A 26,302-nucleotide genomic window follows, 5' to 3' on the forward strand; every position below is an offset into this window, starting at 1 on the left:
CTCTTAAAAACATACTTTTATTCCATGGCTTTAACAGTGATAACCATCCTGCTATGGCGCCCCATATTACACCTGCTGTGAACCTGTTTTTATGTTCTATTTATTTTAGTTATTTATTTTTTATCGTGCTCTGTTTGTGTTGTGTTGTGTTTGCTCGGTTCTCGTATTATCTTTTAACCTGCCCATTGTACAGCACTTTGGCTACCTCTGTGGTAAATTTTCAATGTGCTTTATAAATAAAGTTGATTTGATTTGATTTGATTACTGCCGGAAATGCGGACCAAGCTCTGACACTGATCATACAGGGAGCGAACCGCCACAATCAGACAGTCCGACACCCCATACTCTCTGAGCACTCCCCACAGGACTTCCCGGGGGGACACGGTCAAATGCCTTCTCCAAGTCCAGAAAGTACATGTAGACTGGTGGGGCAAACTCCCATGCACCCTCAAGGACCCTGCAGAGAGTACAGAGCTGGTCCACCGTTCCACGACCAGGACGAAAACCACAGTGTTCCTCCTGAATTCGAGGTTCGACTATCCGGCGTAGCCTCCTCTCCAGTACACCTGAATAGACCTTACCGGGAAGACTGAGGAGTGTGATCCCACGATAGTTGGAACACACCCTGCGGTTCCCCTTCTTAAAGAGAGGAACCACCACCTCGGTCTGCCAATCCAGAGGTACCGCCCCCAATGTCCACGCAATGTTGCAGAGTCTTGTCAACCAAGACAGCCCCACAGCATCCAGAGCCTTAAGGGACTCCGAGCGTATCTCATCCACCCGGAGACGTAATACGTAATACATAAATCTGTTCCCACATTTCAGAGTGGCCTTTTATAGTGGGCAGCCTAAGGCACACCTGTGCAATAATCATGTTGTTTAATCTGCATCTTGATATGCCACACCTGTGAGGTGGGATGGATTATGTTGGCAAAGAAGAAGTGTTCACTAACACAGATTTTGGCAGATTTGTGAACAATATTTGAGAGGAATAGGTCTTTTGTGTATATAATAAAAGTTTTAGATCTTTGAGTTCAACTCATGAAAAATGGGAGCATTTATATTTTGTGTATATATATACACACAGTATGTATATGTATATATGTATATGTTTTTATATGTATATGTATATATGTATACATTTTTTTCTTCTCTCTTTTTTGTGTGACAGATCCAAATGCAGGCAGGTAATAAGGTAGGTGCTCACTGGTAGCCAAATAACAAGATGGTGCTTCTCATCTGATTTTATTGAGCATGTTTGAGAGCTGGGCATGCAAGAAAAGAAAGCCAGGGGGAAAAAAAGCCATTTTAATTTGCACCTTCTGCTTGCACAGCTCAGTGGCTTTTTGGATCATTGTTTATCATTTCAATACTGAACGCTTGTTGAAAATGTGCCAGAGCCACAGCATTGCATTCGGTGTGTATTGTGTGAGTGTTTCTGTATCATTGTAAGGAAGTATTCTAAACATGCATACAGCGTCTGGAACACATTTTAACTTTTATACAACCACAATAGCACATTTGGAAAGTATTTATATTTTTTCCAGATTTGTCATGCTAATATGCTGCCTAAGCAAGCACTGTCAAGATACCCTGCAGCAAGGCATGACACCCCCATATTATATTCTGACATTTCTCCCATGCACACATGTACATGCATTGACTTATGTGAGGTGTTAAATAACAACAACCTATGACGATTGGTAACATTAGAGTGGAGTGGGTGACTGAGTGTCGTCTGCATCTCAGTGGAAGTGAAGGAGGTGAAGGAAGTGTCGTCACAGAATCTGCCCGAGTAAAAGTATGCACTATATAAGAGGAGGGGAACAAGAACCAAGCCCTGGGAGACATCGCGTAAAACGGAAGCTGTTCTAGAGCTGCAGTTTCTGGAGATTACTTGAAAACTGTCAGAGTGACATGACGTGATTGGATGCCACATGCCTACGATAATATCAACTACTACCCTGAACGCTCCGATATTTCCATTAACCACAGAGTGTCACAGTCCCATATCTGTTATTTTCCTGTGTTTGTATCATTTCCTGCCCTGGTGTTCTTGTTTTGCTAGTATTTCCTGTTTGGTCACAGTGTTTTGCAGCACTTTTTACTTTTTGTACCTTGTCCTCCCAGCACACCTGTTGTATTAATTAGTTGTATTTAGGTCCACCTTGTTCTCTCCTCTCTGTTTTTTTCTCCTGTATGCTAAACTATTCTGTTGTTTTCTGAGTTGCTGCTTGACCTTTGTTACTTTTCTTTGGCAGAGTGCCTAATAAATGGACCCCCTGCTTGAACTTTTCTTACCTTCTCAGCATCCTGGGATCACGGCAACAGCCGCTATGCACAATCGTCACACAGAGTCTACTATAGTCGTTGGGTATGTGGTCTACAAAAGTAAATAAGGTTAATGGTGGTAGCTGATGGCTGAAGCTGCATTTGGTCACCATTGAACTGTACAGTATCTACCTCTTCATGCACTTTAAAGCAGTGGTCCCCAACCTTTTTGTAACTGCGACCGGTCAACCTTTGAAAATTTGTCCCACGGACCGGAGGGGCGATTGTATTTTTTTTTTTTTTGTCATAAAAAAATACAATCATGTGTGCTTACGGACTGTATCCCTGCAGACTGTATTGATCTATATTGATGTATAATATAGGAACCAGAAATATTAATGACAGAAAGAAACAACCCTTTTGTGCGAATGAGTGTAAATGGGGGAGGGAGGTTTTTTGGGTTGGTGCACTAATTGTAAGTGTATCTTTTGTTTTTTATGTTGATTTAATAAAAAAAATGTTATATATTTTTTTTATTTTACATTTTTTTATTTCTTGTGCGGCCCGGTACCAATCGATCCACGGACCGGTACCGGGGCGCGGGCCGGTGGTTGGGGACCACTGCTTTAAAGTGTTTGTGGTGCTGCTCAGCTGTGGTGAAACTCATGCATGTCACCAGTGGTTGTTCTAGCTTCAATAGCACCCTGTGCAACTAAAAGCTAACGGTGCGGTCAACACAAGCACAAGGCATGCCAGGAAGCCTACGTGCACAGTGTGTTTTGGGAAAGTGTGCATGTGCATAGGTTCACCAGCATGCCTTGTTTGTGTCGATAGTGCCGTGAGCGAGTTTGAGTTGATGACCCTATGTTCTTTTGTGCGGTGTGAGTGAGCATTTGCTTAAGGGTGCTGTTTGCAACTTCCTTTTACAAAGCAAAAAATATAACAAAAAACCCTCCCAGCTAGCTTATGTTACCATTAGTGTTTTAACACATTTGTATGACAATTGTCTGTATTTTACACAAATACAAAATGTATCAAGTCGTTTTTCACATGTACGGTTGTGGCAGTCCTCTCTTGTGTTGTAATAATAAATTGAGTAATCGAACAGAAGTCAAAGTCTTTCGTTTCCTTTTCGATAGTGCTGGCATGTCTAAATGTAAAATTCAACCAAATATTACATTATTTTCACATGAAAGGAATCTGGCTGTGAGCAGGATACTGTATGAACACATTTTGTTTTAAATTACACAAATTGTATTTATTTTGAGGCTAATCAGAGTCACCCACCTCTTCTAAAGTTTTGCGTATCCTTGCAGCAACAATCTTTTCAAACAGCGGACAGCACTAATTTCCCAGAGTCAGTTTTGGCCACGCACTTATATCTTCTTCTTCACCTTCCTTCTGACCAAACCATTTCTTTTTATTTTATTTCAGCCCCTGTGCAGTTCTCAGAGACACTGACAATCGCTCCGTTTTTCACTAGAATCACAAAGAAAAAGCACTTCCTACTGACTTGTGATCGGGCACAGCTTTTTTAATCTGATTTGCTTATTTATAAGGGGGCGGGGTGTGGGCATGCCACGCATACGTCTGTGGTCCATTTTAAGTTGACTGCGATGCTAAGTAGAAATGTGGTTGGATTTGTTCATGCGTGCACTTTAATATAGCTGAATTTTTACCTGCGTACAATTTGATTTGAAATTATGTCTATTTTTAGTAGGAAATGCATGCAACTCTTAATACATGAGGTCCCTAACAAGCAAAGGAGTGCTTTGCACAAATAACTATTTTTTTTTAAAACTTATTCTCGTGTGGGACACTTCCCGTATTGTTACAATTATCTCGATACCGCTATTATTGCTGACTGAGCAGTTCACTGGTATTACAACATTAGTTCTGCAGCTGCTGTGTTGAACAATTTTACTTGTTAACAAATTGTGATCCACAAAAATGTTGTTTTTCTTTTCAACTTTTCGTGCACTGCAAATTATTATTACAGTGCTCACAGTAAGCAGATGCATATGACGAGTTTCCCTATTTCAGAAATAATAGCCTCTTGCCAGTTATTGCCTGTGTACAATTAATAGCTTAAAGTATTTTTGCGCATTTGCGCTCGCATAGTTAAAAGTCCAAAGGGAATAGGATTTAGCAGAGCCTATTTAATCTTACCACTGTCCCATAAATATCTGATGATAGTATCCGACACTGGGCTTGAATAATTAATACTTTGTGAGCACCATTTGCTTTCTCAAACTGACCCATATTAGTGAAATGTTTACTTATAAGGTAAATAAAGGCCCCAGCTATGATAAAAAGATTCACGGTATATTCACGGAATCTTCATATAAATATATTCATACCACATTTATATACAATAGCCAAATCCTGTAATACATCCCAGCCTAATAGTGAAGAAAGGTAACGATATTAACAAAAATATAGTTTAATATGATGATAGAAAAGTATATCATAAAGGTCAGGGGTTCTCAAACTTTTTACTTCACCATAATGACCAACATTAAAATACAGTAGCGTAGTAGGCCAAAGTATTCGATAAAAACAAGGCGGATGTTTAATTTACAAGTATATTTAATATCTTTGGTCAGTGTAACAATACACACAGTTTGAACTGTAACACTGTGTTTGAACAAAGGAAAATAAAACACTGTACTTTAATCAAGTGATTCTTTGGCGTACCACTAGTGGTACACATACTACTGTTTGAGAATTGTTAATAATAGTTTATTATGAATTATAAACATTATTATAAATGTTTTTAAGGTATTAATAAAAGTCAAAAAATGAAGGACAATCATTACCAGGGGTGCATCAATGAGTTTCAAATGTACCATGTTTTATATTAAATATAAAACAAATAAATAAAAAGTGCTGTCTACTAGTCAGTGTTTATAAACATTGTCCAACTCACCTTCACACTCCCCAGGAATCGAACCACAGCCCTCATATTGACAAAATGAGCCCGCGGGACAACAAACCCAAAGCCTGAGCTATCGGCTCATTGTCCAACACGACTCTTACAGCGTACGTAAGGGAGTGAGTTTTACCAATGTTATATCGCACAGCCAGAACTAGCTCGCATTCTTTACACTAATTGCCCACTAAAGTGACAATGGAGTCCTTAGTGTGCAGTATTAGGCCTAAGAGCAGATTCAGTGGTAAAGTAGAGAGAAGTGTGCTCGTCATAAGAAAAGTATTTTTTTTTTTTTTTGCTACACACACACACAGTAGACACCAAGCCCAGGCACAAGACAGCTGAGCTAAGCTTTTTTATACACACACACACACACCTGCCATAGCTGTAATGTAATTGTGTGTGTGGCACTGTTACCAGAAAGGCAGGGTGACCTGTCATAGTGCTAATGTGATTAGCAGTGTATGAATCACAATGAGAGAGCGACACAGACAGAGTGCCTCGGAGGAAAGGGGCCCCACGGTCAGACTGGCAACAAAAACAAGGCAGCAGCTAAACATTCGTGGAATTGTCATTAGATCAATGCGATCATGGCCGGAGATCAGCACTCGGGGTGATAAATATTGATTGGATAGAACCACATTTATAGGCCGATACAAGACAAATAGTGTTTCACATCATACAATCAAAACCCACTAAAACCCTCTAAGACGTGAGCCTAAAATTTGGTGTAAAGCACTGTCAGTGAGTTTTGCACTTCCTTGCTTCGATGTAGAACGATGGCACCAACAAGCACCTGCTTACTCTTTGTGGTCAATAAGAGCACTACTGCTCCTCTCTGTATGTTTTCTTTGTATTCTATTTTCTGTTTCGCAAGAATAATGATGTCCGTCCATCCATCCATTTTTATCCGCTTATCCGAGCCCAGACTTCCCTCTCTTCAGCCACTTCGTCCAGCTCCTCCCGGGGGATACTGAGGCATTCCCAGGCCAGCTGGGAGACATAGTCTTCCCAACGTGTCCTGGGTCTTCCCCGTGGCCTCCTACCGGTCGGACGTATCCTAAACACCTCCCTAGGGAGGCGTTCGGGTGGCATCTTGACCAGATGCCCAGACCACCTCATCTGGCTCAATACTTTACACAAGCTGTACAAAGTCGTTGTATAATGTTTTCTGCAAACTAAACATTATATTGGCAACATGCTGAAAGAAATGGTCACAAATCTCAGTGCACTGCATTACACTACGGGCCTGGGGCCGTATTTATCAAGCTTCTTAGAATTACTCCTAAGAAGTCTGCTAAGAGTTGACTTATGAGTAAAGAAATTCTTCGCTGAAAGCTGCACTTAAAAGTTAGTTATCAAGCGTCTTACTCACACTTTCAGCGAAGTGTAGGATGAATCTCAAGTGTCACACTGAATTACGACATTACTATGTGCCGTAAACGGAATTTTAGGTGACGTAATTTCTGTGTCCATAGAAATGACCAATCACGGAAGGGAATCCCTTGTCTAAGAATAAAGAAATATCTTAGAAATATTTAAGTGGACAATGGGAGTGTATATTTTAACAATAAACTACAAAATAATACAAAACAAACTAGTCCCCGCCCGCACTCACGCTACCACTCCCTCTCTTCTCTCGCCCACACACTCACTGACGTCACTCACCTCACATGCTGTCACCTATTAAAGGGCCACACACATACGCTACTCTCATAACATTTTCTTTCCAATTCATTAATTAGGCAACTAATTTGAAACTGGTGTGGGTGGCTCTATATATACTAGCCCACTGCAGCCACATGCAGAAATCAACAAGGAATCGAAAATTATTAAATCTGTGACAAAAATAATACCTGCTCTGTCTAAACGATACCGTTTGATCAGCTGCTCGTCATCAAACAAAGCCAGGACATCCTTCCGCTCCCTGAACGTTCGCGCACGTCTCTCTCGCCTCAGTGCCATCCCCCGCTGGCAACTCCTAACCACTTAGGAGACACCTCTGAAGGTCTCTTAAATATCGTGGAGAGTAGGAGTGATTCTTAGACTTAAGAAAGTTGATAAATAGCTTTTATTCTTAAGTTTGAGAGTAGGACTAAATTTCGCAAATTCTCAGGACTTAAGTGTAAAATGGCACTCTAAGACGCTTGATAAATACGGCCCTTGATCTACTAATGGTCTGCGTGTATTAAAACACGGGCAAACTTGATAGCGCACACAAAGTTGATCTACTTATAGATATTAGAGAGCGCAATCCATTGACCGTGTCTGCCTCCATGATTATGCAGAATGTGTGCTGATCATTGGAGAGTTGAGAGACAGTTGCGATAGCCAATCAGATCACAAGTTGTTGACAGTAGCCCATCTAGTAGGGGTGTGGGGAAAAATCGATTCGAATTCGAATCGCGATTCTCACGTTGTGCGATTCAGAATCGATTCTTATTTTTAAATTTTTATTATTAATCAATCCAACAAAACAATACACAACAATACCATAACAATGCAATCCAATTCCAAAACCAAACCCGACCCAGCAACACTCAGAACTGCAATAAACAGAGCAATTGAGAGGAGACACAAACACGACACAGAACAAACCAAAAGTAGTGAAACAAAAATGAATATTATCAACAACAGTATCAATATTAGTTACAAGTTCAACATAGCAGTGATTAAAAATCCCTCACTGACATTATCATTAGACATTTATAAAAAAAATAAAAATGAACAATAGTTTCACAGTGGCTTACACTTGCATCGCATCTCATTAGCTTGACAACATACTGTCCAATATTTTCACAAACATAAAATAAGTCATATTTTTGGTTCATTTAATAGTTAAAACAAATTGACATTATTGCAATCAGTTGATAAAACATTGTCCTTTACAATTATAAAAGCTTTTTACAAAAATCTACTATTGTGCTTGCATGTCAGCAGACTGGGGTAGATCCTGCTGAAATCCCATGTATTTAATGAATAGAGAATCGTTTTGAATTGGGAGAAAATCTTTTTTGAATCGAGAATCGTGTTGAATTGAAAAAAAAAATCGATTTTGAATCTAATCGTGACCCCAAGAATCGATATTGAATCGAATCGTGGGACACCCAAAGATTCACAGCCCTACTATCTGGGTAGCCTGATGTTAACAAGACTGTGATTGGATACTCACTTGTCATTTCAAAGTGAGTATCCATTCACAAGTTGCAACTTAGCAGGAAGCAGGAAGTGTTGCGCCGTAGCCAGACCAAGATAGCAGAGACGGAGAACAAAACGTTGATTAGGTGGCAGATATATATTTGCAAGGCCATTTTCAAGAAGGATATTTAAAGAGAAACTACATCTTGTGAGACGACGTCGGCCAACCCCGGAAGCCAGCTCAGCAGTTCTGGGGACGAAATGCTCGCCATTTCCACTCGAATAAGCCGACACCGAGGGGTACCACTGCACTGTGTCGAATAGGTCCTACTAATTGTGAGTTCAAATATGAAATTTTTTCACTTTTAATATGTTTTTTGACATTTTAATTTTGACAGTACCACATAAGAATCAGAATCAAAAGTAGATAAAATATGTTTTAATTGCTGATGCGTTTTCATTGATATTTACCCGTGTTTCTGTATAGTATTTCTCCAGCAATGGTCATGTGGTGACATAAATGATGATATTTTGAGAGGTAATCATTGAAGTCGGACATCACTGAAGGCCTAGGTGGGAAACGTACGGCCCGCCACTGAAATACAGTGCATCCGGAAAGTATTTACAGCGCTTCACTTTTTCCACGTTATGTTGCAGCCTTATTCCAAAAGGGAATATTGTAATTTTTGTCCTTAATATTCTACAGACAATACCTTATTATGACAATGTAAAGTTATTGTTGTTTTTTTAACTTTCCACATTTGTCAAAAGTAAAACACTAAAAAATTCCCATGTACATAATAATAAATACTCACAGCCTTTGCTCAATACTTTGTTGATGCACCTTTGGCAGCAGTTATAACCTCAAGGGTGTATTTGGTTTATGACAACAAATATATCTTAATTTATATTATACTAACGAAAATGATACAATTGCAAAGCATCCATTGGTTCCAATTATAAACACGTGTCACTTAAGAACTGGACAGAAGAGAAAGAAGAAAGAGTAGGTCTGTGTAGAGATGGGCGATATGGCATTAAATCTTATCACGATAAATATTGCAGCCTCCTGCGATAACGAAACGTCACAATATTTTATTTGGTAAATGATAATGAACCATTTCAAAATGGGTTACACAGGATCCTAATTTGGTTGCTGTCATATGTGGTAACATATTTCAACATTGCAGGTTGTATTATTTTCTCGAAACTATTATTAACTTGTTGATTTACTGCTAATATCTGGTTTCTTAATGTTGTACTTGGTTCAATCTACACCTCTGTTAAAATGTAATAAACACTTATTGTTCTGTTGTTTGGATACTTCACATTATATTTGGGTGATACTACAGATTTGGGTATCGATCCAGCACCAAGTAGTTACAGAGGCATTGTTGGTCATATCAATGATGATACTTCTAATGTTTAAGATTATTGTATGATTCATTTTTTTGATCACAATTAAAATCAGACAAATACACAGAATTAAGGTGTAACAATATCAATTAAATTATTTCCTTATTCCCTATTATTACATACAGTATTTTAAGCAAAAATAAAGTCAATAGAGTAGTGCAAAACAACAAAATATTGGCTAATTTAAATCCTTTGTTTTTTTGCCCTTAAAACCGTCATGCGCTCAAGGAATCTCCTAAGTTTTTAAATAATATAAATCACAACAAAATATTGATAAAATCAGTGTACTATCAATGATACACAGATACTAAAATTGGTATTGTTAGTGTCACTTTGTATCGAATCGCCCGTTTAAATTCAAGATCTCTACCTTAGCAGTTAGCATGGCTTTTTTTAAATACTCCTACAGTGTGTAGTGTAGCATGTTTAGCTATTTCTCGTCCTCCAGTGACTATGGTACTTGTAAGAAACTTTATTTGCTACCTTGGAGGCAAAAGGAGGGGCCGCTAGCAAGAATGCTACATTGTCACATAGTCGTTTGCTTGTCACTGTCAAAGCTGCAAGACACATCTAGAATGTGTCAACATGCATTATAATGATGACATTACAGTATTACAAGCTCTAGTATCAACCAAATGTCTATAATGTATATCATATACTGTATACGCAATCCTAGGTTTGATAGATCTACAGAACACTGCACTTCATATTATTGTTAAAGCTAGTTACAAACTCTATTAACTTTACTTTAGGGCTGCGCTTAAATGGGATCCGCTCCTTCCTACACATTTTCAGGCATGCATAATTTTGAAGTAATTCTATTTAAGATCGTATGTATGATCAAAATAAACTAAACTTTAACCAGGATGGCACAAAAGACAGGACATCACAGCAAAAACACGTGAAAACACACGCACACACGTCACACTTCACTGTGCACTGTACAAAAATATTTTATTTTTTACAAATCAATTCATTATAGACAGTCTGACATGCAGCATGTCTGTTGTACTTTCATATATTGCAGAACAAATGCCAGTATGCGTAGTACCTTGAACATGTTTACAGTGATACAGCAGCAGAGGGGAAACACTTTTCACTTTTACAGGAAAGTTTTGTATGTCATGGTCCTTCAAGGCTATTTTGTTTTTGTTATAAACTTCTTGTGTTCTGTGTCTTTTCCTGCCTCCACCACCAGTCTCTGATCGGCACATTAGACACACCTGTTGCTGGTTGCCAATCAGGCTGATATATATGCCAGTCTTTATGTTTTTAGTGTGCTTGTGGTCTGTTTCACTTTCTTCCTGCATAGCTTTCCTATGCTTCCGGTACACTTCCCAGCTGCACTATAGCTTTAGCTTTGTCATTGAATATACTTTTATCTGCACGTCGTCTGCTATCTTCGGTTCACGTCGCAAGCAATGCTCACCTGAGCATGACAGTGCCCACAAATTGAGCTGAACTGCTTAATTATTTAGACACGTCATTGTTTAGAACTACAACAATGTGGAACACCTACAAACCTCAATCATTCTTGTTCCCAATAGGTGTTCAGACGACAAGTCACCTTAGGAAGCAGCTTGTAAAATTAACATAATAATTTATTGTTTATTAGCAATCCATCAAATTCGGCTGTTAAAAGCTGACTTTGTGTTGCAGCAGCGTTTGCCTGCCAAATATTGTAAAATAAAAGACAAGATTTGATCTTTGAAGCTAAAACAATGTTAACGTTTTAGAGAGTATTAGGATACTCTCCCTTTTCTGGGTTTTATTTCATGTACACACTCTTAAGTCATCTGTTGCAATTAATTTTGTCATGGCCACGCCCCCTTTCGTTCGTCTTCATCCCTGCTGTGAGGTAGAGGAGCTGCAGCTCCATCCTCGTCTGTACGCTTACAGTCTGGACAGGAAAGAAACTTCATGAATTATGACACCAAATGAATGGACAGTAAGTTCCAATTAGATTCCGACATGCAACTTACAGGAGGCAGGCTGTTCATCTTCCTCATCATCACACCGCCGTCAGAGTCGTTATAGACATTGTTGTCCTGAGCGGGGTCATCTTCTAGCAGGTACAGTTCTCCGGCATGGATGTCTGACATGTTGGCCTTTACGTAAAAGGAGATTGACGCTTGTCGCAAATGGCAACGACACAAGACATATGACCAGCTTTTAGAAAGATGAAGCTCCTGTCGTCTGATTATGGAGTGGAACCTCACGACTTGAGCACACCAAAAGGTCATGCAGTTCGGACAGAATTTAGAGGGGGGCGGGAGAAATATGCACCTGAAGTCATATAATAAGACTTCTTATGTTAAAATGCTACTTAAAACATTACATGAGCATTTATTAAAAGGGGTCGTATACTTTTTTTCTACATTTAAAAATACTTCCTTGTGGTCCATATAACATGTAATGGTGGTTCTTTGGCAAGGTTTTGCATAAATGATGTTTAACAGACCATCTTCAAACCGCTTGCTGACCGTCTCTTCAAGATGCGGTTTTATTTACATGCCTCCACTTTGACTGCGTCTTTTCCCCACCAGCCATGCTGTAGTTTTTAGCGCTTCCATATGGACTGGAATCTACTGACAGAGGGTTGTCCCGATACCAATATTTTGGCACCGGTACCAAAATGTATTTCGATACTTTTCTAAATAAAGGGGACCACAAAAATTGAACTATTGGCTTTATTTTAACAACAAATCTTATGGTACATGAAACATGTTTCTTATTGCAATCCAAGAACAATTTTGTCCTTAAATAAAATAGTGAACATACGAGACAACTTGTCTTTTAGGAGTAAGTAAGCAAACAAAGGCTTCTAATTTGTCTGCTGACGTATGCAGTAACATATTGTGTAATTTCTCATTCTATTATTTTGTCAAAATTATAAAGGCAAAGCTGTAAAAATGTATTATTAATCCACTTGTTCATTTACTGTTAATATCTGCTTACTTTCTCTTTTAACATGTTCTATCTACACTTCTGTTAAAATGTAATAATGACTTATTCTTCTGTTTGGATACTTTACATTAGTTTTGGATGATACCACAAATATAGGTATCAATCTGATATCAAGTAGTTACAGGATCATACATTGGTCATAATCAAAGCCCTCATGTGTCATGAGTTTAGAAACATAATATGAATTTTTAAAAAAGGAATGAAGATTTTATGACGATTAAAAATATTTATATAATCATAGTAGTATCAACTAGATACACTATTGTACTTAGTATCATTACAGTGGATGTTAGGTGTAGATCCACCCATGGCATTTGTTTACATTCAGGAGTGCTAGCTTTTGTTAGCGGTGACGCTGGTGAGCTTTTGTATCCTCCTGATACTTGTAAAAAACGTACTTTATTTGTAGCCATGGAGGCGAGGATTAGTGATTTAGAAGTCGCTAAAACACTGCCGGCTGCCGGATGGATGTTAGCTGCTAGCTAGCTAGCCATGTCTTAAAGCACCTCTTCCAGAGGGCGTTTCAGTGTTATAGCTTCATCTTTATCTTTATGTGTCCATTCTCCCTTGTCTGCTGGTAAGTACTCCGTGATTGTGCGCTGCCGACATGCTCCTATGCTCGTAAACCAGCAATGCCACGACGTGACGACGGCGCACCGTCATGCCCGTTAAAAAAAAAGGGGGGAACCGGTACTTTTCAAACAATAATAACTAATCAAATTGATTAGATAATGGCATTGATGGCATTCATGGCTGTCTTGTACACACGTAGTGTACACAAAAGCAGTCTCCGAGAAGCTACAAACAACTTCCAGTCATTCTATTTATACATTTAATGATAGCTCACTTTGGTAGCTAAACTTTATCATTCGCTGACAAAAAACATAGCTAATGAGAGAGAGAGAGAGAGTGTGTGTGTGTGTGTGTTCCATGGGACATAGCTTACATGTTACACGGGGTAAATTGATTGCCGCACTTTTCAAAGTTACAAGAAAGCTGCATAACCTTTGCAACGTAAATGTTCCACTCTATTTGAACAGTGAGCCAGTGCTGGCGTGATGGGCGGGCCTGGGCGGGCTAGGCACGCCCACAGAGTAAGCCGTGCCTACCCTGGGCTGGAAGCTCTTTATTTTATATTTTTTTAATATCCGAGCAGAAAAAAATAAGATGATCATTAATCAAAACAAAGGAACGTTGACCAAGACGATAAAACAAGTAACTGACATGTTAGTAAAGAAGTTGACAGAAACTAAATCCAATCATATTTAATTTTGTTTTGTGGATGTGTGGAACAAATTAGGAATATAATCGCAGCTCTTAAATGGCGTACATTGAAAGAGGGGTGGGGGTTAGGCATTTGCGAGAGCCAATCAGATGCTTTTCCTTGCGGGATAAGGAAGTCACAGCCAAAACTAATGTGTGTTGCTTAAACATGTAATATTTGTACACCAGGGAGATAGTGAACAGGACATTTCATTTTTACTGCTATTATGCCATCAACAGGCGAGTCATCGATTCTGACATCGACACAACTGTAAGTCAAATCTATTATTTGCTGCTATCAGTGTTGCGCCAAATACATATTCCGTGTCAAAAATGGATTCCCGCCACCGCGCCACGAAAGCGCATACTGCTTTCAGGCTTCTTCTGTCAACAACTGATTACTAACTGCTTGTGGGACAAACACTTATAGTTGTTGTTATCGCAAGGATATGTGTTTGAAATTATTTAAGCCTTTATTATGTCTGAAAAATTACAAAGTTGGCCATTTCTATGTTATTAATGAAATTGTAAAGCACTGTTGTTATTGATCTGATGTTGATGTGCTAAAACCTATTCTCTTGTTTAGAAGCTGCCTACAACAACTGATCTCTGTTCATGCACTTGTTTGGATATATTCATTCAAGAGAATGAAATATATGATTATGAAGTACATATACTGTAATGTTTATGCGTTGCAGTACCCTTTAAAAAGCTAAAATCAACATCAAACGACATCTTTGTGATTCAAAATAATATTTTGATATTGACACAGATGAGATGTGTCAATGTCAAAATATTACTTTGAATCCTTTTTTGGCAACAAAGAATACATTGATGTAAAGAATACATCCAAACATTTTATCAATATTAATTATGTGAATGAACAAAGAGCAGTGGGATCAAAAAGTCTTAAACAAGAAAGAGGTTTTAACACATCAACATTGGATCTACAACCGTCCTTTTACAATAATACCATAGATATGGCAAACTCTTAAATTTTTTGAACACGATAAAAGGCCTAAATAACTTTAAAGACTTATCATTATGATAACCACAAATATAAAATGTTTGTCTTACATGTAAAAATTATTTGTGGATGGACAAAGGCCAGAAATAAAGCTTTAACAAGTATGCGGGAATAAATTTGGGGATGGTGAGGCCCCCGAAAAAATTTGATGCCCCCCCCTTGAATATTTTTCTGCAGTCTGTAGTGCGCGCTTACCTGATATGTTTTGGGGTCAAAGCCTACCCACAGAGTGAATCTGTAGTCCCAAGAGCGCAGAGAGTAACCCATGACCTTTATGTCCATCAGGTTAGGGAGGTCAGAGTCCTCCTAATAAAAAATATCAACGCATTAGACACAGGCAAAAATCGATTGATACAAACTTGATTTGTGAGTATATTTTGATCATTTCAAGTTTGAGTCTACTGCTTGTATTTGCTAAAGTGCAATAGCTGCACAGTTGGAATTGTAAACATTTTATTAAATTAGAAATTTAAGTTAACACAAACTCGATGCAATAACTTTTTTGTGTCAACAGTACTTTAGGGGTACCCGATTAAACTAATTGCCGAGTGTGTGTACAGTTAAATACTCTTCTGATGGCAGTGCGTCACAAGAAAAGGAAAATGAAAGTAAAACTGCACGTTGAAATTTGATGCTCAGAAAATGGAGAAATCAACGTTGGCTTCATTCTCGGTCCAAGATGCACTAAAATGACAACCATCGTTCAGGATAAAGATGGTATTCTTGAATATGGGAAAACCTTGCTGGTTATCTTATTGAGACTTTCTTCCCCCAATCTCTCCCTTCTTTGTAACACATCTTACCAGTGTGCAAGACAACCAAAGGACTAAAAGCAAAGAGTTGTATTTTCTATTACGGTTTAAATTAATATGTTGGATCTTTTTGTTACTTTATTCCATAGGCCATTCATGTGTTCTGTGTAGAGTGCCAGTGACTTATTTGCTAATTTAGCTCTAATTTAAATACAAGTTCAGAATGATATCACCATTGTAGAAATAGATAGATAGATAGATGGTACTTTATTGATTCCTTCAGGAGAGTTCCCTCAGGGAGATGTGCCGAGGGACCACCTGTACAGGAACACTTTGAACTGCGGTAGCAAATACCCAAACAAATAAATGCTAGACAGGTGTAAAGTGGGAATACAAGTCTGGAAAATTATCTTAACAGTCAGTGTGTGCACTGTGCATAACACAATCCTGTGGACTAGTATTACTCATTTTGGTAGCATTAACCTTCCGCCAAGTGCAAAACAACAATCAGGTAATGTTTTAATCATTATTTGTCTGATTAGGATAACATGAATACAACTCAACCAATTTTCATGAAACTTTGTAGAGGAACAGTACATGTGCCAAACAGGAATAATTTCAATATTAATGTGGATCCAAATAAAAAGACACAGATATAATACATTTTCCCTTTTCGACCATTATAGTCCGCCTGCAATAGAGCAAAGTCATGCAGTGACCAACCAGATCCAGCAGATGTTTAAGCCTTTGCATAGGTCATTTAGGGCAGTCTTTAACACTTTGCTTTTTGTTTTAGTTTGAATATGCCATTTATTTGTAAAATATATAGTAAAAACACTGCCTTTTATGAAAAAATATAAATACAATATTGTCATTGTATTCCTCAATTAGAGAACATTGATTGAATTTGAGTGTCCATCCTTAGAAAGTACAATAAATTAAGTGAAGAATCTGTTCAAAACAACATAATGATGGTACCTGTGGTGTGTCAGCAGGACGTGGGTACTGGCTGAAAGACAAGGCCTCGTTATTCTTTTTTTTCTCTTCATTATGGAAGACATGGGCAAAGCTTTGTCCATCCGTACACAGCTCTATCTGAAGACAGACGAGAAATGTCAGCTTCAATTACATCCATGTCAGGAATGTGTAAGTGGTGTTTGCATCTTGTTTTCAATTTGTTAACAAATTGCTTTGAACAAACTACACAAAGCAAACACACACACACATTTACACCTATGGGCCATTTAGATTATCCAATTAACCAAACATGCATGTTTTTGGAGGAGACCAAAGTACACTAAATGACAGTCAGCAGGAAAAAGGGATTCACACAGCTTTACGTTTGTGGCATGCCAGGCATCTGGCAGCTTTGTGAGGATGCGCAGCATATCCAGCTGTTTAAATCATCAAAATTATTCTACAATCAGCTTCTCTGTGTGCACATGGATCATTTTCACTACAGGACTAGCATTATAAACTGATTTGGTTTATTTTTAGATTTGATAACATTGCATTGCGTTCACAATTAGTATGGCTGTAATAAGGCACAGTGCATCTTAGATTAAAAGCGAAATTCATTAGTCATTTATTTATGTTAGAGAATATGTGTATTGGCATTATAACTTTAAGGAGAGCAAAAGTGTGTATTGTCAATATAAATCCAAGTAGAGCAAAAGTGTGTTTACAGCTAAGGCGAGCAGCTCGGACAAGCTTAATGTTTTCACTAGAGATGTCCGATAATATCGGCCGGCCGATATTATCGGCCGATAAATGCTTTAAAATGTAATATCGGAAATTATCGGTATCGTTTTTTTTATTATCGGTATCGTTTTTTTTATTTTTAGTTTTTTTATTAAATCAACATAAAAAACACAAGATACACTTACAATTAGTGCACCAACCCAAAAAACCTCCCTCCCCCATTTACACTCATTCACACAAAAGGGTTGTTTCCTTCTGTTATTAATATTGTGGTTCCTACATTATATATCAATATATATCAATACAGTCTGCAAGGGATACAGTCCGTAACCACACATGATTGTGCGTGCTGCTGGTCCACTAATAGTACTAACCTTTAACAGTTAATTTGACTAATTTTCATTAATTACTAGTTTCTATGTAACTGATTTTATATTGTTTTACTTTCTTTTTTATTCAAGAAAATGTTTTTAATTTATTTATCTTATTTTATTTTATTAATTTTTTAAAAAAAGGACCTTATCTTCCCCATACCTGGTTGTCCAAATTAGGCATAATAATGTGTTAATTCCACAACTGTATATATCAGTATCGGTATCGGTTGATATCGGTATCTGTAATTAAAGAGTTGGACAATATCGGAATATCGGATATCGGCAAAAAGCCATTATCGGACATCCCTAGTTTTCACTATACATTTGTCAGCAATGAAGGACATTTTTTCTAATAATTAATTAGGAGTAGGACACAATATTAACGTCATACAGTAAATGTCTGAAAATAGAAGAAGACCCAGACGACCATTCACACTCACACTGTCAGTCACTGTGGGAATCAATTCCACGGGGGCTGCACAAAAGTCAATCATGTGGAGCATCACACTACTAGTGACAATTTTTTAATGTGTTTATAGAAATCTGGGAGCATTTATCCATCACATTTGTGAGGTCAAGTCACTGACACACTGATAAATCTCTGTTACTCGTCGGTACTATAATTGGCACCAGTGCCGACGTAAATGGTAGTAACTATTTATGTGCTAAATTAATTGTTACCACTTATATGGTTGCGGCAGCAGTTACAATAGACGATAGTTTACGAAACGCTTAACAATTTGGTTGAAGGTGATATTAATAATGTCTTGTAACTTAATTTTGCTCAATTAATACACAACTCTTGCATGTAGGGTTAACTAGCAAACTCTTTCGGAACAGTGGTCCAACATCACTTGAAATGAGTATCTAATAACATTCATTTCTGCCTAACTTGTGTGGAATATCTGCACTTAAAGTAATGTTAAAAGCACCTTCACTGTTCTGTAATGCTGATGGTTTTGTTGTAATAATCATGACAAATTGTCCATTCCACATGCATTTATTAGCTTGTTATTCTATTTATATTATTTAAATATTAGAATTAGGGCTATCAAATACTACAAGTTAACCCCTGCGATTAATCGTAAAAATGATCGCACTGATCATGTATGAACACAAAATAATCACACAAATCATTTTGACCGTACATGCTTCTTTACCTTAAGCCCAGTAACGTTAACATCAAAACTGCAACGACGGTGTGGGATGTTATACGGTCAGGGAACAGGGCAATTCATACATCAGTGCAAAATGAGTAAGGAGACCGACTGGTGTGCTCACTAGAAAATTCCAATTCAAAATAGACCCCAATCGGCCTTCAGATAAAACATTTTGCAAGTTTTGAACAAATGAATTGCGTACATTCTAAGAAAACATTTAGGAAATAATCCTGTATGACATTTGGACAATAAAATGTAATTTGTTTGTGTCCATATATTGGGTCCTTTTTTAAGTTAATTTGAATTATGCAAGTGAGCAATAAACTGTAATTAATTGTGATTAATCAAGATTCAAAAGTGTGATTAATATGATTTAAAAATGTAATAATTGCACAGCAATAATTAAAATTATTACAGGTATTCTGTTAAACTCGCATGTCACAAAATGTAATCAAAATAAAATAGGCATTGTTTTTGGACAACATTTGTCTATTTTCATTTTTTACAGTCCTGGTTCGTACACAGATTAAGCACCAACCAATTTTTTCCAGATAAAATCAAAACAATACCACACTGTAGAACTAGTTCATCCAAAATGTCCTAAATGACTTAGCACCATCATAAATACTGTACCTGCAAGGAAACATCAGGACACTGCACAGGTGTTTTTAGGCCAGCTAGATGAGAGACTGTTGGAAAAACAGCAACCAGCTCCACCATATTGCCGACAAAGTTATAATCTGGAAATGACATGTAAAGAACAGTTTCAATAATTCTTAGGTAATTTTTAAAGCTACAATGAATTTAAAGACTTTAAGGTATCAGCTTTAAAATATTAAGGCACAGCATTATGATCACTACTCCAGATACAATAATAAATATATCATTAAATCTACATATCTGACACTGTATATTGTACATGTGGTGACAATACAATTATTATATACAGCATCTGAGTAAATATGGTGATGTTTGGAGCAATGTTGAGTGTGGCCGTACTCTTGAAGGTGCGTTGTGATTGGCTAAAAACATCAACAAAGGGAAAGGAAGATCCTTTAAGGGCTGCAGGACCCTCAGCGACATAGATGAGAAGAGGAACACGTGTTGCCACATCAAAGTTTGAGTATTTCGCCCATTCACCATGCTCGCCTAGTGACCAACCTGAAGAAGGGAAAGAACAAAAATGATCTCTGTTGGAGAATACATAAAACATATATGCTTAGATATTGGAAAATATGAACAAAACAACATTTTTTATCATGTTTTGAAAATAATACGATTAAATGTGAGCTTTACATTTGTATTAACTTAGTTTGAGAAAGAGTCAAGTCTGTAGTAATTACTGATGCAGCAACACTGCCCTCTGGTGACAAATGTTTCACAGAGGTGTTTACTGTAGCTCACACACCTACATAATTCTTTCTAAGCGAGTTGAGAAGTTTTATGAAATCACCAACTAAAACAATGCATCAGCCATGTTCTACCCGTAACCGCTTAAACTATTTCCAAAAGCACTAACCATGGTCAGAGGTGAAAACCACTACTGTGCTCTGAGCCAGCCCCAGGTTATCTAGCGCATTGAGCAGACGTCCAACTTGGGAGTCCATGTAGGACACAGCAGCGTAGTAGTGCTGGCGGATACGCAGCTATAAGACAATGACCCATGATGTTAGTGTTTGAAATTAGACATAATGGTATCACGTATAAAAGACAGAATACTTGAAAGTCTTTAGGAATTGGTCCATAGGGGAAGCTAATGTTGAGCTTTTGGACATCATCTCGCTTTCTAATGTCTGTCCAGGGGTTGTAGGCCACAGGTGGAAGGTGCTTGGGGACATCCGGGTCAGGAGCCAGCGTCATGTTTTCAATAGGATAGAGACGCAGGTACTCCTGTAATATGTGAATGTGATTTAATTATACTTAGAAAAACAGCATAGCTCAAAAGCATGCAACTTTGTGATTGTAGTAGCAAACCTGCATATATTATTTGAGGTTGTTTTGTGTTGGGGTTTTTTGCATCTTTGAGAGTTTCCACACTGTTTAACTGTTCATTTCTACAGAGGTCTAGTTAGGAACATGATTCAGTCCTAGATATTGTGCTAAATTCCTGATTTTCACACTGAATTAGAAGATAAAATAAAATGTCTTTAATTCAAGTAAAGCGCTTTTGAACAGAGCATTGCAAGTGAAGGAAATACAAAATGAATATCACTGAAACAAAGAAATACAGTAAACCCTTGTCTATCACTGTTAATTGGTTCCAGGCCTGACCGTGGTAAATAACATTTTCGCAAAATAGAAAATTATTCATTATAAATCAAATATTTTCAGTGCTAGAACATAAAAAACTTGGGTACGACCTTCTAAATATGTTTACCTTATGACAGCCCTCTATACATGTAATGGCATCCTTACAGTTACCTTCCAACTCGTTTATTCCAATATAGTAATGCTTCCTGAGGCTGAGCCATGTTACTGAATAGCACGCTCTAATTGGTTTGGTTTATCTAGTGGCAAATACTACTGAAGTATAATTTTTTTTACTTCACTTAGCCATTCTAATGTCTAAAAATACTTAATATAGGCCAAAAATACATGGACTATGCTTTAAAAAATGTTTAACCATATAGTGACGTTGCAATCTTCAAAAGGGCGATGTGGCAAAGGACGACTTTTTGTTTGTACTATCTATGAAAATGTGCAGTGTGTTTTTTTTTTAATTCTAAATATTTTTAATATATACTGTGTTTAACGTATTCCCAGATCCTTTTTGCTTACGATTAAAATTAATCACACGTTCTCATTAAGGCTGTGTCAGATTCCTTTGTGGTGTTATTTAATGCGATGGCTCCTCACACTAGTTGATGAATGATGGCTGCCACAATTGGCCTGGCCAGTAAGGCTCGCCTGGAGACAGGAAGCTCTTGAAGAAAGAGTCAATTCGTGAGCGAGGAGAACCAGGGCATTAGAGCCAACTTGGCCTGGCCCAAGAGGCGCTTGAGAACGGGAAAAGTGAGGAAAAAGGGTTTGCCGCTATGCCAACGACAGTGTAGCGTTTGAGTTCAGCTTGTTCAGTAAAATCTAAAGAATCCTTCAGATAATTCAGAAAACAGATGTGAATCAAGATGACAATTTTTTTTTCACCATTTGTTGCTCAGCTTTTGGACAATTTAATAGCACAAATTAGGGCTGCACAATTAATCTTTTAATCACTATTATGATTTTGGCTGCCATGATTATATGAGGGGGACCGTCTGCAATATTAACATTGAAAAAGGAGGCTCCTCTGCATTTCAAATCAAGACCTTCCACAACCGGGGTGGCAGAGAACAGCCCCGTGAAGCATGCGCCTGTCCACGCCAGGGGCCATTGTGTATGAGCATAAAACTCCATCCCAATGCCGAACTGAAACATTAACTAACTTTTCCCGGGGTGGCTGCTGCCAATCGCTTCGTTTTACTTCAATTCACTTGCTTCACTACCGCGAGGTCTCGGCATGCTTTTAAGACCCCACTGCTATATTAGATGGTGACATGTGTGGACAATATTGGAGACAGACAAGTTTTTACCAGTCAAAAAGTATACCGCTGAGGAGAAAAATATTTTATTTTGCTTTTCATTTTGAAAGCACAACAGTGGCTCGTCGCGAGTCGCTGTTTCACTCAAATGTTGAGGAGAGGAAACATGCAGCGGGCAATCTGTAAAACAATGTGTAAGGAGCGTATTGCCGTTTGTTTACTGGGAAAGTCATTCTTCCATTAATAAATAGCTAACTTTGTCATTGTTCCCAATAACATCAACTCTAGAAGTTGTCAGTGAGGCATGAAGATTGTGTATGAAATGTGAGAGGTATCATTCCTATTTATTTTTGTTGGCCAAACTATTGCACTGATCCACACGGTGGTGTTGTAAAAGAACACAGCTTGTAGACTTAATTTTCATTGGCCAAACTGCTTTTGTGTTTTAAATTGATATTAAAAACAAAACGCCATGTTTTTTTTCATTAGGTGTGGGGGGGTTTTCATGTCAGAAGGTTTATTAATTATTAACGTAAAAAACAATTCATGTGACATAGCATTTGGGAATTTTTTGCATTGTATAGCAGACACGTTAATACTAATAAAGAATAAAAACACAAATATTTGTCTTTAAATATATGGATAACGTTTATCTAGCCTTTTTATCTGACTAGTTAATAAAAAATTACATGATGGCGTAGAGTCCCCTCCCCCCCGACCCCAGCACTGTATTAACTGATATTATGAATAATCGTGATTTTTAATATTGATAAAAATAATTGTGATTATTCTCATTTTGGTCATAATCGTGCAGCCCTAGTACAAATGATGCTTAATGCAGCACAGCACGCCAGAAACACCTGCAGCTAGCATAGTAATGAGTCTTTGTAAACCCTACAACATTATGTAGATGAGACCATGTGTACCTCTGGTATCCTGAAAGGAATGTGAGGTTTGTGAAAGCCCACAGCCAGGAAGAAAGGGACGCCATCAACCCGAGTGTTTAGTAGCCGCACCGCCTCATCAGCACTCTCCATGTCAGGGAGTGTTCCTCCAGGCTGCTCTGTCACATTCACTGCACACAGCAGGTTGGCATGGAGGTGACCATCCTCTCCTTTACACATCTGGAAACAAAGTTTGAGTACACATTTAGCAGGTTTCTGCGTTTGTAGAAATACAAAAAGGAGCCAATAGCCATATTTACATGGACACTAATAATGGGAATAAAAATGCCCAATCAGACTAAAAATGCTACATATAAACATGTCAATCTGAAGATTCTAATTCGGAAAGTAATTTCATTCTGAACGAGATGTGGGGTGGTTTATGCCGATCGATATATATATATATATATATATATATATATATATATATATATATATATATATATATATATATATATATATATATATATATATATATATATATATATATATATATATATATATATATATATATATATATATATATATATATATATCAATGTAACAGTAAATGTTTTTTTATTTTTCCATCTGAAAATACAACAATTCATCAGTGGCACAATTTCCTCCATTTTTTTTAATTTAAGAGTACCCGTTTCTTTGCATCCACCTTTTAACTACACAGGCTTTATAACACTACCCGACAGTTTAGTCTAAAATGTTGCATCAATTTGATGATATTATTATTCTTTTTATTTGATGACAATATTAAAAACATGCTTTTTTCCCTTTATTTTTAACACATTACGCTAGGTCCACTAATGCTGTTGACAGCGTACACAATGTGCTGCTCTCTCCAACATCTTTCGCTTGGTATTTGGGATGGGTAATTTCGTTAGTTAGTCAGTATCAAACAACACCAAGCATAATGTGATTTTTGTGTGTGCTTCCACGATTGTTCCTTCCTGCTTGTACCTTTTGTTTTTCAAATCTGAATGAAGCAGGGTGGTATGCAGGAATGGACCAGCTGTAAGGGTAGTCATCCGTGTGGTTCGAGGCAATGCCTGCAGACACAATTACACCAAGACCATTGTTGCCAACAGAAAGAACACAGTTGATTGTCCCTTAACAATGCAGCAACTATGTTCAGAATTGTGTTACAAATCTCACCAGGGTGAAAGACTTTACCCACAGACATGGTGTCATAACCATTCGATTTAAAGTACTGTGGAAGTGTTGTGTAGTTTCCAGAATGAACTCTCCAATATGATTTGAAATCATACAGCCTGGTCGTGTCTGGTCTGCGGCTTGTTAACATGGAGGTGCGACTAGGAGCACATACAGCCTGCTGCAAAAAAAGAAGGAAAAATAAATTCACATGCAAAACCTTGGCGATATATTTGTTTATATCATCAATACCTGCATGTTTAAATTAACAACACAATTTTACCTGTGCATATGCATTAAGAAAAACATGGCTTTTGGACGCCAGCTGGTCAATGTTTGGTGACTTTACTGTTGTGTCTCCATAGCAACCCATGGATGGTCTCAGATCGTCAGCAATTATAAAAAGGACATTTTGCCTCTCTAAATTCAAAGACAGTAAATTAGTACAACACATATATTAAACCGGTAAAAAAAAGAAAAAAAGAGGAAGTGATTAACAAAAACAAATACACAAGCATCAATATTGTACTTGCCCAGCAGCAAAGTGGATAACAAGCATCCGATTATTACTAATCACTGCAAATGAATTTAACACTTGCCCTGTGTGACTCAAAGTGAAATACATCAAAGCGTGGGCAGTTTTTTGTTGACAATATATATAGTTATAGCATATCAATAATGGAATAATATAAACTTAGTTTACCTTTTTTTCTGGCGATGACAGCAAGCGCGTAAACGACGACGAGAAGACATGTATGAAGAGTAATGCACATGTTGAAGGACGTCAAAATATTGTGTTTAAGGCGGCATGTAAATAAAATCAACATAAAACATTCCTCACACGCCAACTCCAAACTTTATCACAACAATTAAACATTGCTGCTGTTGTTGTTAAATTGCTTCCTCATTATGTGAAGTGCTGCGTTTTGATTGGTCCGACCACAAATATCCCCGCCCATAAACATTGATTCTATTAGCTAAACAAGGTGTCAGTCACTTGAACACTACTCGAATCTAAGGGCTGTCTTTCATAGTTTTATACTTCTAATTAGGGCTGGGCGAGATATCGAGTTTGTAAGATATATCAATATATTTTTAAACAAGATATGAATTAAGAAAATACCTTAATATCGATACAGTTTATTTCACGTTAAAATTACCAAACGCCGCTTATTTGTTGTGTTCCTTGTTCTCCCCCGCTCCCCCTCCATTGGCTAATAAACCCCTCCTTTTCCTCCTTCCAAGACATGCGTGCACGTATAACAACATTCATGATTGGTTGGTTGTTTACTATGATGAGTCACAATTGGTTAGGGAAAGGCCAATCAGAGGCAAGATAGGGCGGGTCATCGAACCAGGAAGGAAAATCACAAAGTGCCTGCCTGGAATTTTTTTTTAAATTTTTTTTTAAATCTGAGTTTGATACATTTTGTATTATTTGCACAGCTATGTTATTTATTTTACGTATAAATAATATTTTTCCATTTTGTTTATGTTATGTAATTCTGTACTACTTAAACAGTTTATTTTATGTGCTGTTAATACTAACTAGGTTAATAAAAGTGCCACTGACTGTTTACAGTACAGTTGTCATTCACTTCAATTGTACTGAATATCGCTCAAAAATGAATATCTTTATATGTATACTTTCACCGAAAAATATATCGAATATCGAGCTTAAGTACAAATATAT

General features: G+C 37.5%; 1 protein-coding gene across 2 annotated transcripts; it reads right to left on the bottom strand.

Moving 5' to 3' along the window:
* Positions 1–10,693: 10,693 nt before the first annotated feature.
* Positions 10,694–25,807, bottom strand: LOC133648921 (iduronate 2-sulfatase-like). 2 transcript variants are annotated; one of them, XM_062045463.1, is made up of 13 exons: positions 25,313–25,805; positions 24,893–25,029; positions 24,613–24,790; positions 24,418–24,506; positions 23,446–23,643; positions 20,721–20,891; positions 20,521–20,647; positions 20,001–20,162; positions 19,635–19,741; positions 16,745–16,861; positions 15,210–15,320; positions 11,740–11,865; positions 10,694–11,657 (listed from the first exon to the last, which is right to left on the bottom strand). In XM_062045463.1, the coding sequence occupies exons 1-13, from the start codon at positions 25,434–25,436 to the stop codon at positions 11,550–11,552; spliced, it is 1,755 nt and encodes a 584-aa protein (XP_061901447.1). In that variant the 5' UTR covers positions 25,437–25,805; the 3' UTR covers positions 10,694–11,549. The 2 variants fall into 2 exon arrangements, 1 of the variants encoding a protein (XP_061901447.1); XR_009825948.1 differs by lacking the exon at positions 10,694–11,657 and having other exon boundaries at positions 11,830–11,865; positions 16,745–16,775; positions 25,313–25,807.
* Between the last annotated feature and the right edge of the window lie 495 nt (positions 25,808–26,302).

This window comes from Entelurus aequoreus, linkage group LG04 (genome assembly GCF_033978785.1).
Source record: "Entelurus aequoreus isolate RoL-2023_Sb linkage group LG04, RoL_Eaeq_v1.1, whole genome shotgun sequence".
Lineage (NCBI taxonomy): Eukaryota > Metazoa > Chordata > Actinopteri > Syngnathiformes > Syngnathidae > Entelurus > Entelurus aequoreus.

Bases quoted from the DNA above. Each gene is read 5' to 3' on its own strand.
- LOC133648921 (XM_062045463.1), bottom strand. From the start codon at position 25,436: ATGTTGATTTTATTTACATGCCGCCTTAAACACAATATTTTGACGTCC. The intron at 24,507-24,612 runs GTGAGATTTGTA...TTGTGTCTGCAG, and splicing joins GGGTAAAGTCTTTCACCCTG to GCATTGCCTCGAACCACACG. The intron at 11,866-15,209 runs GTAAGCGCGCAC...TTTTACGTAAAG, and splicing joins TTGACCCCAAAACATATCAG to GCCAACATGTCAGACATCCA.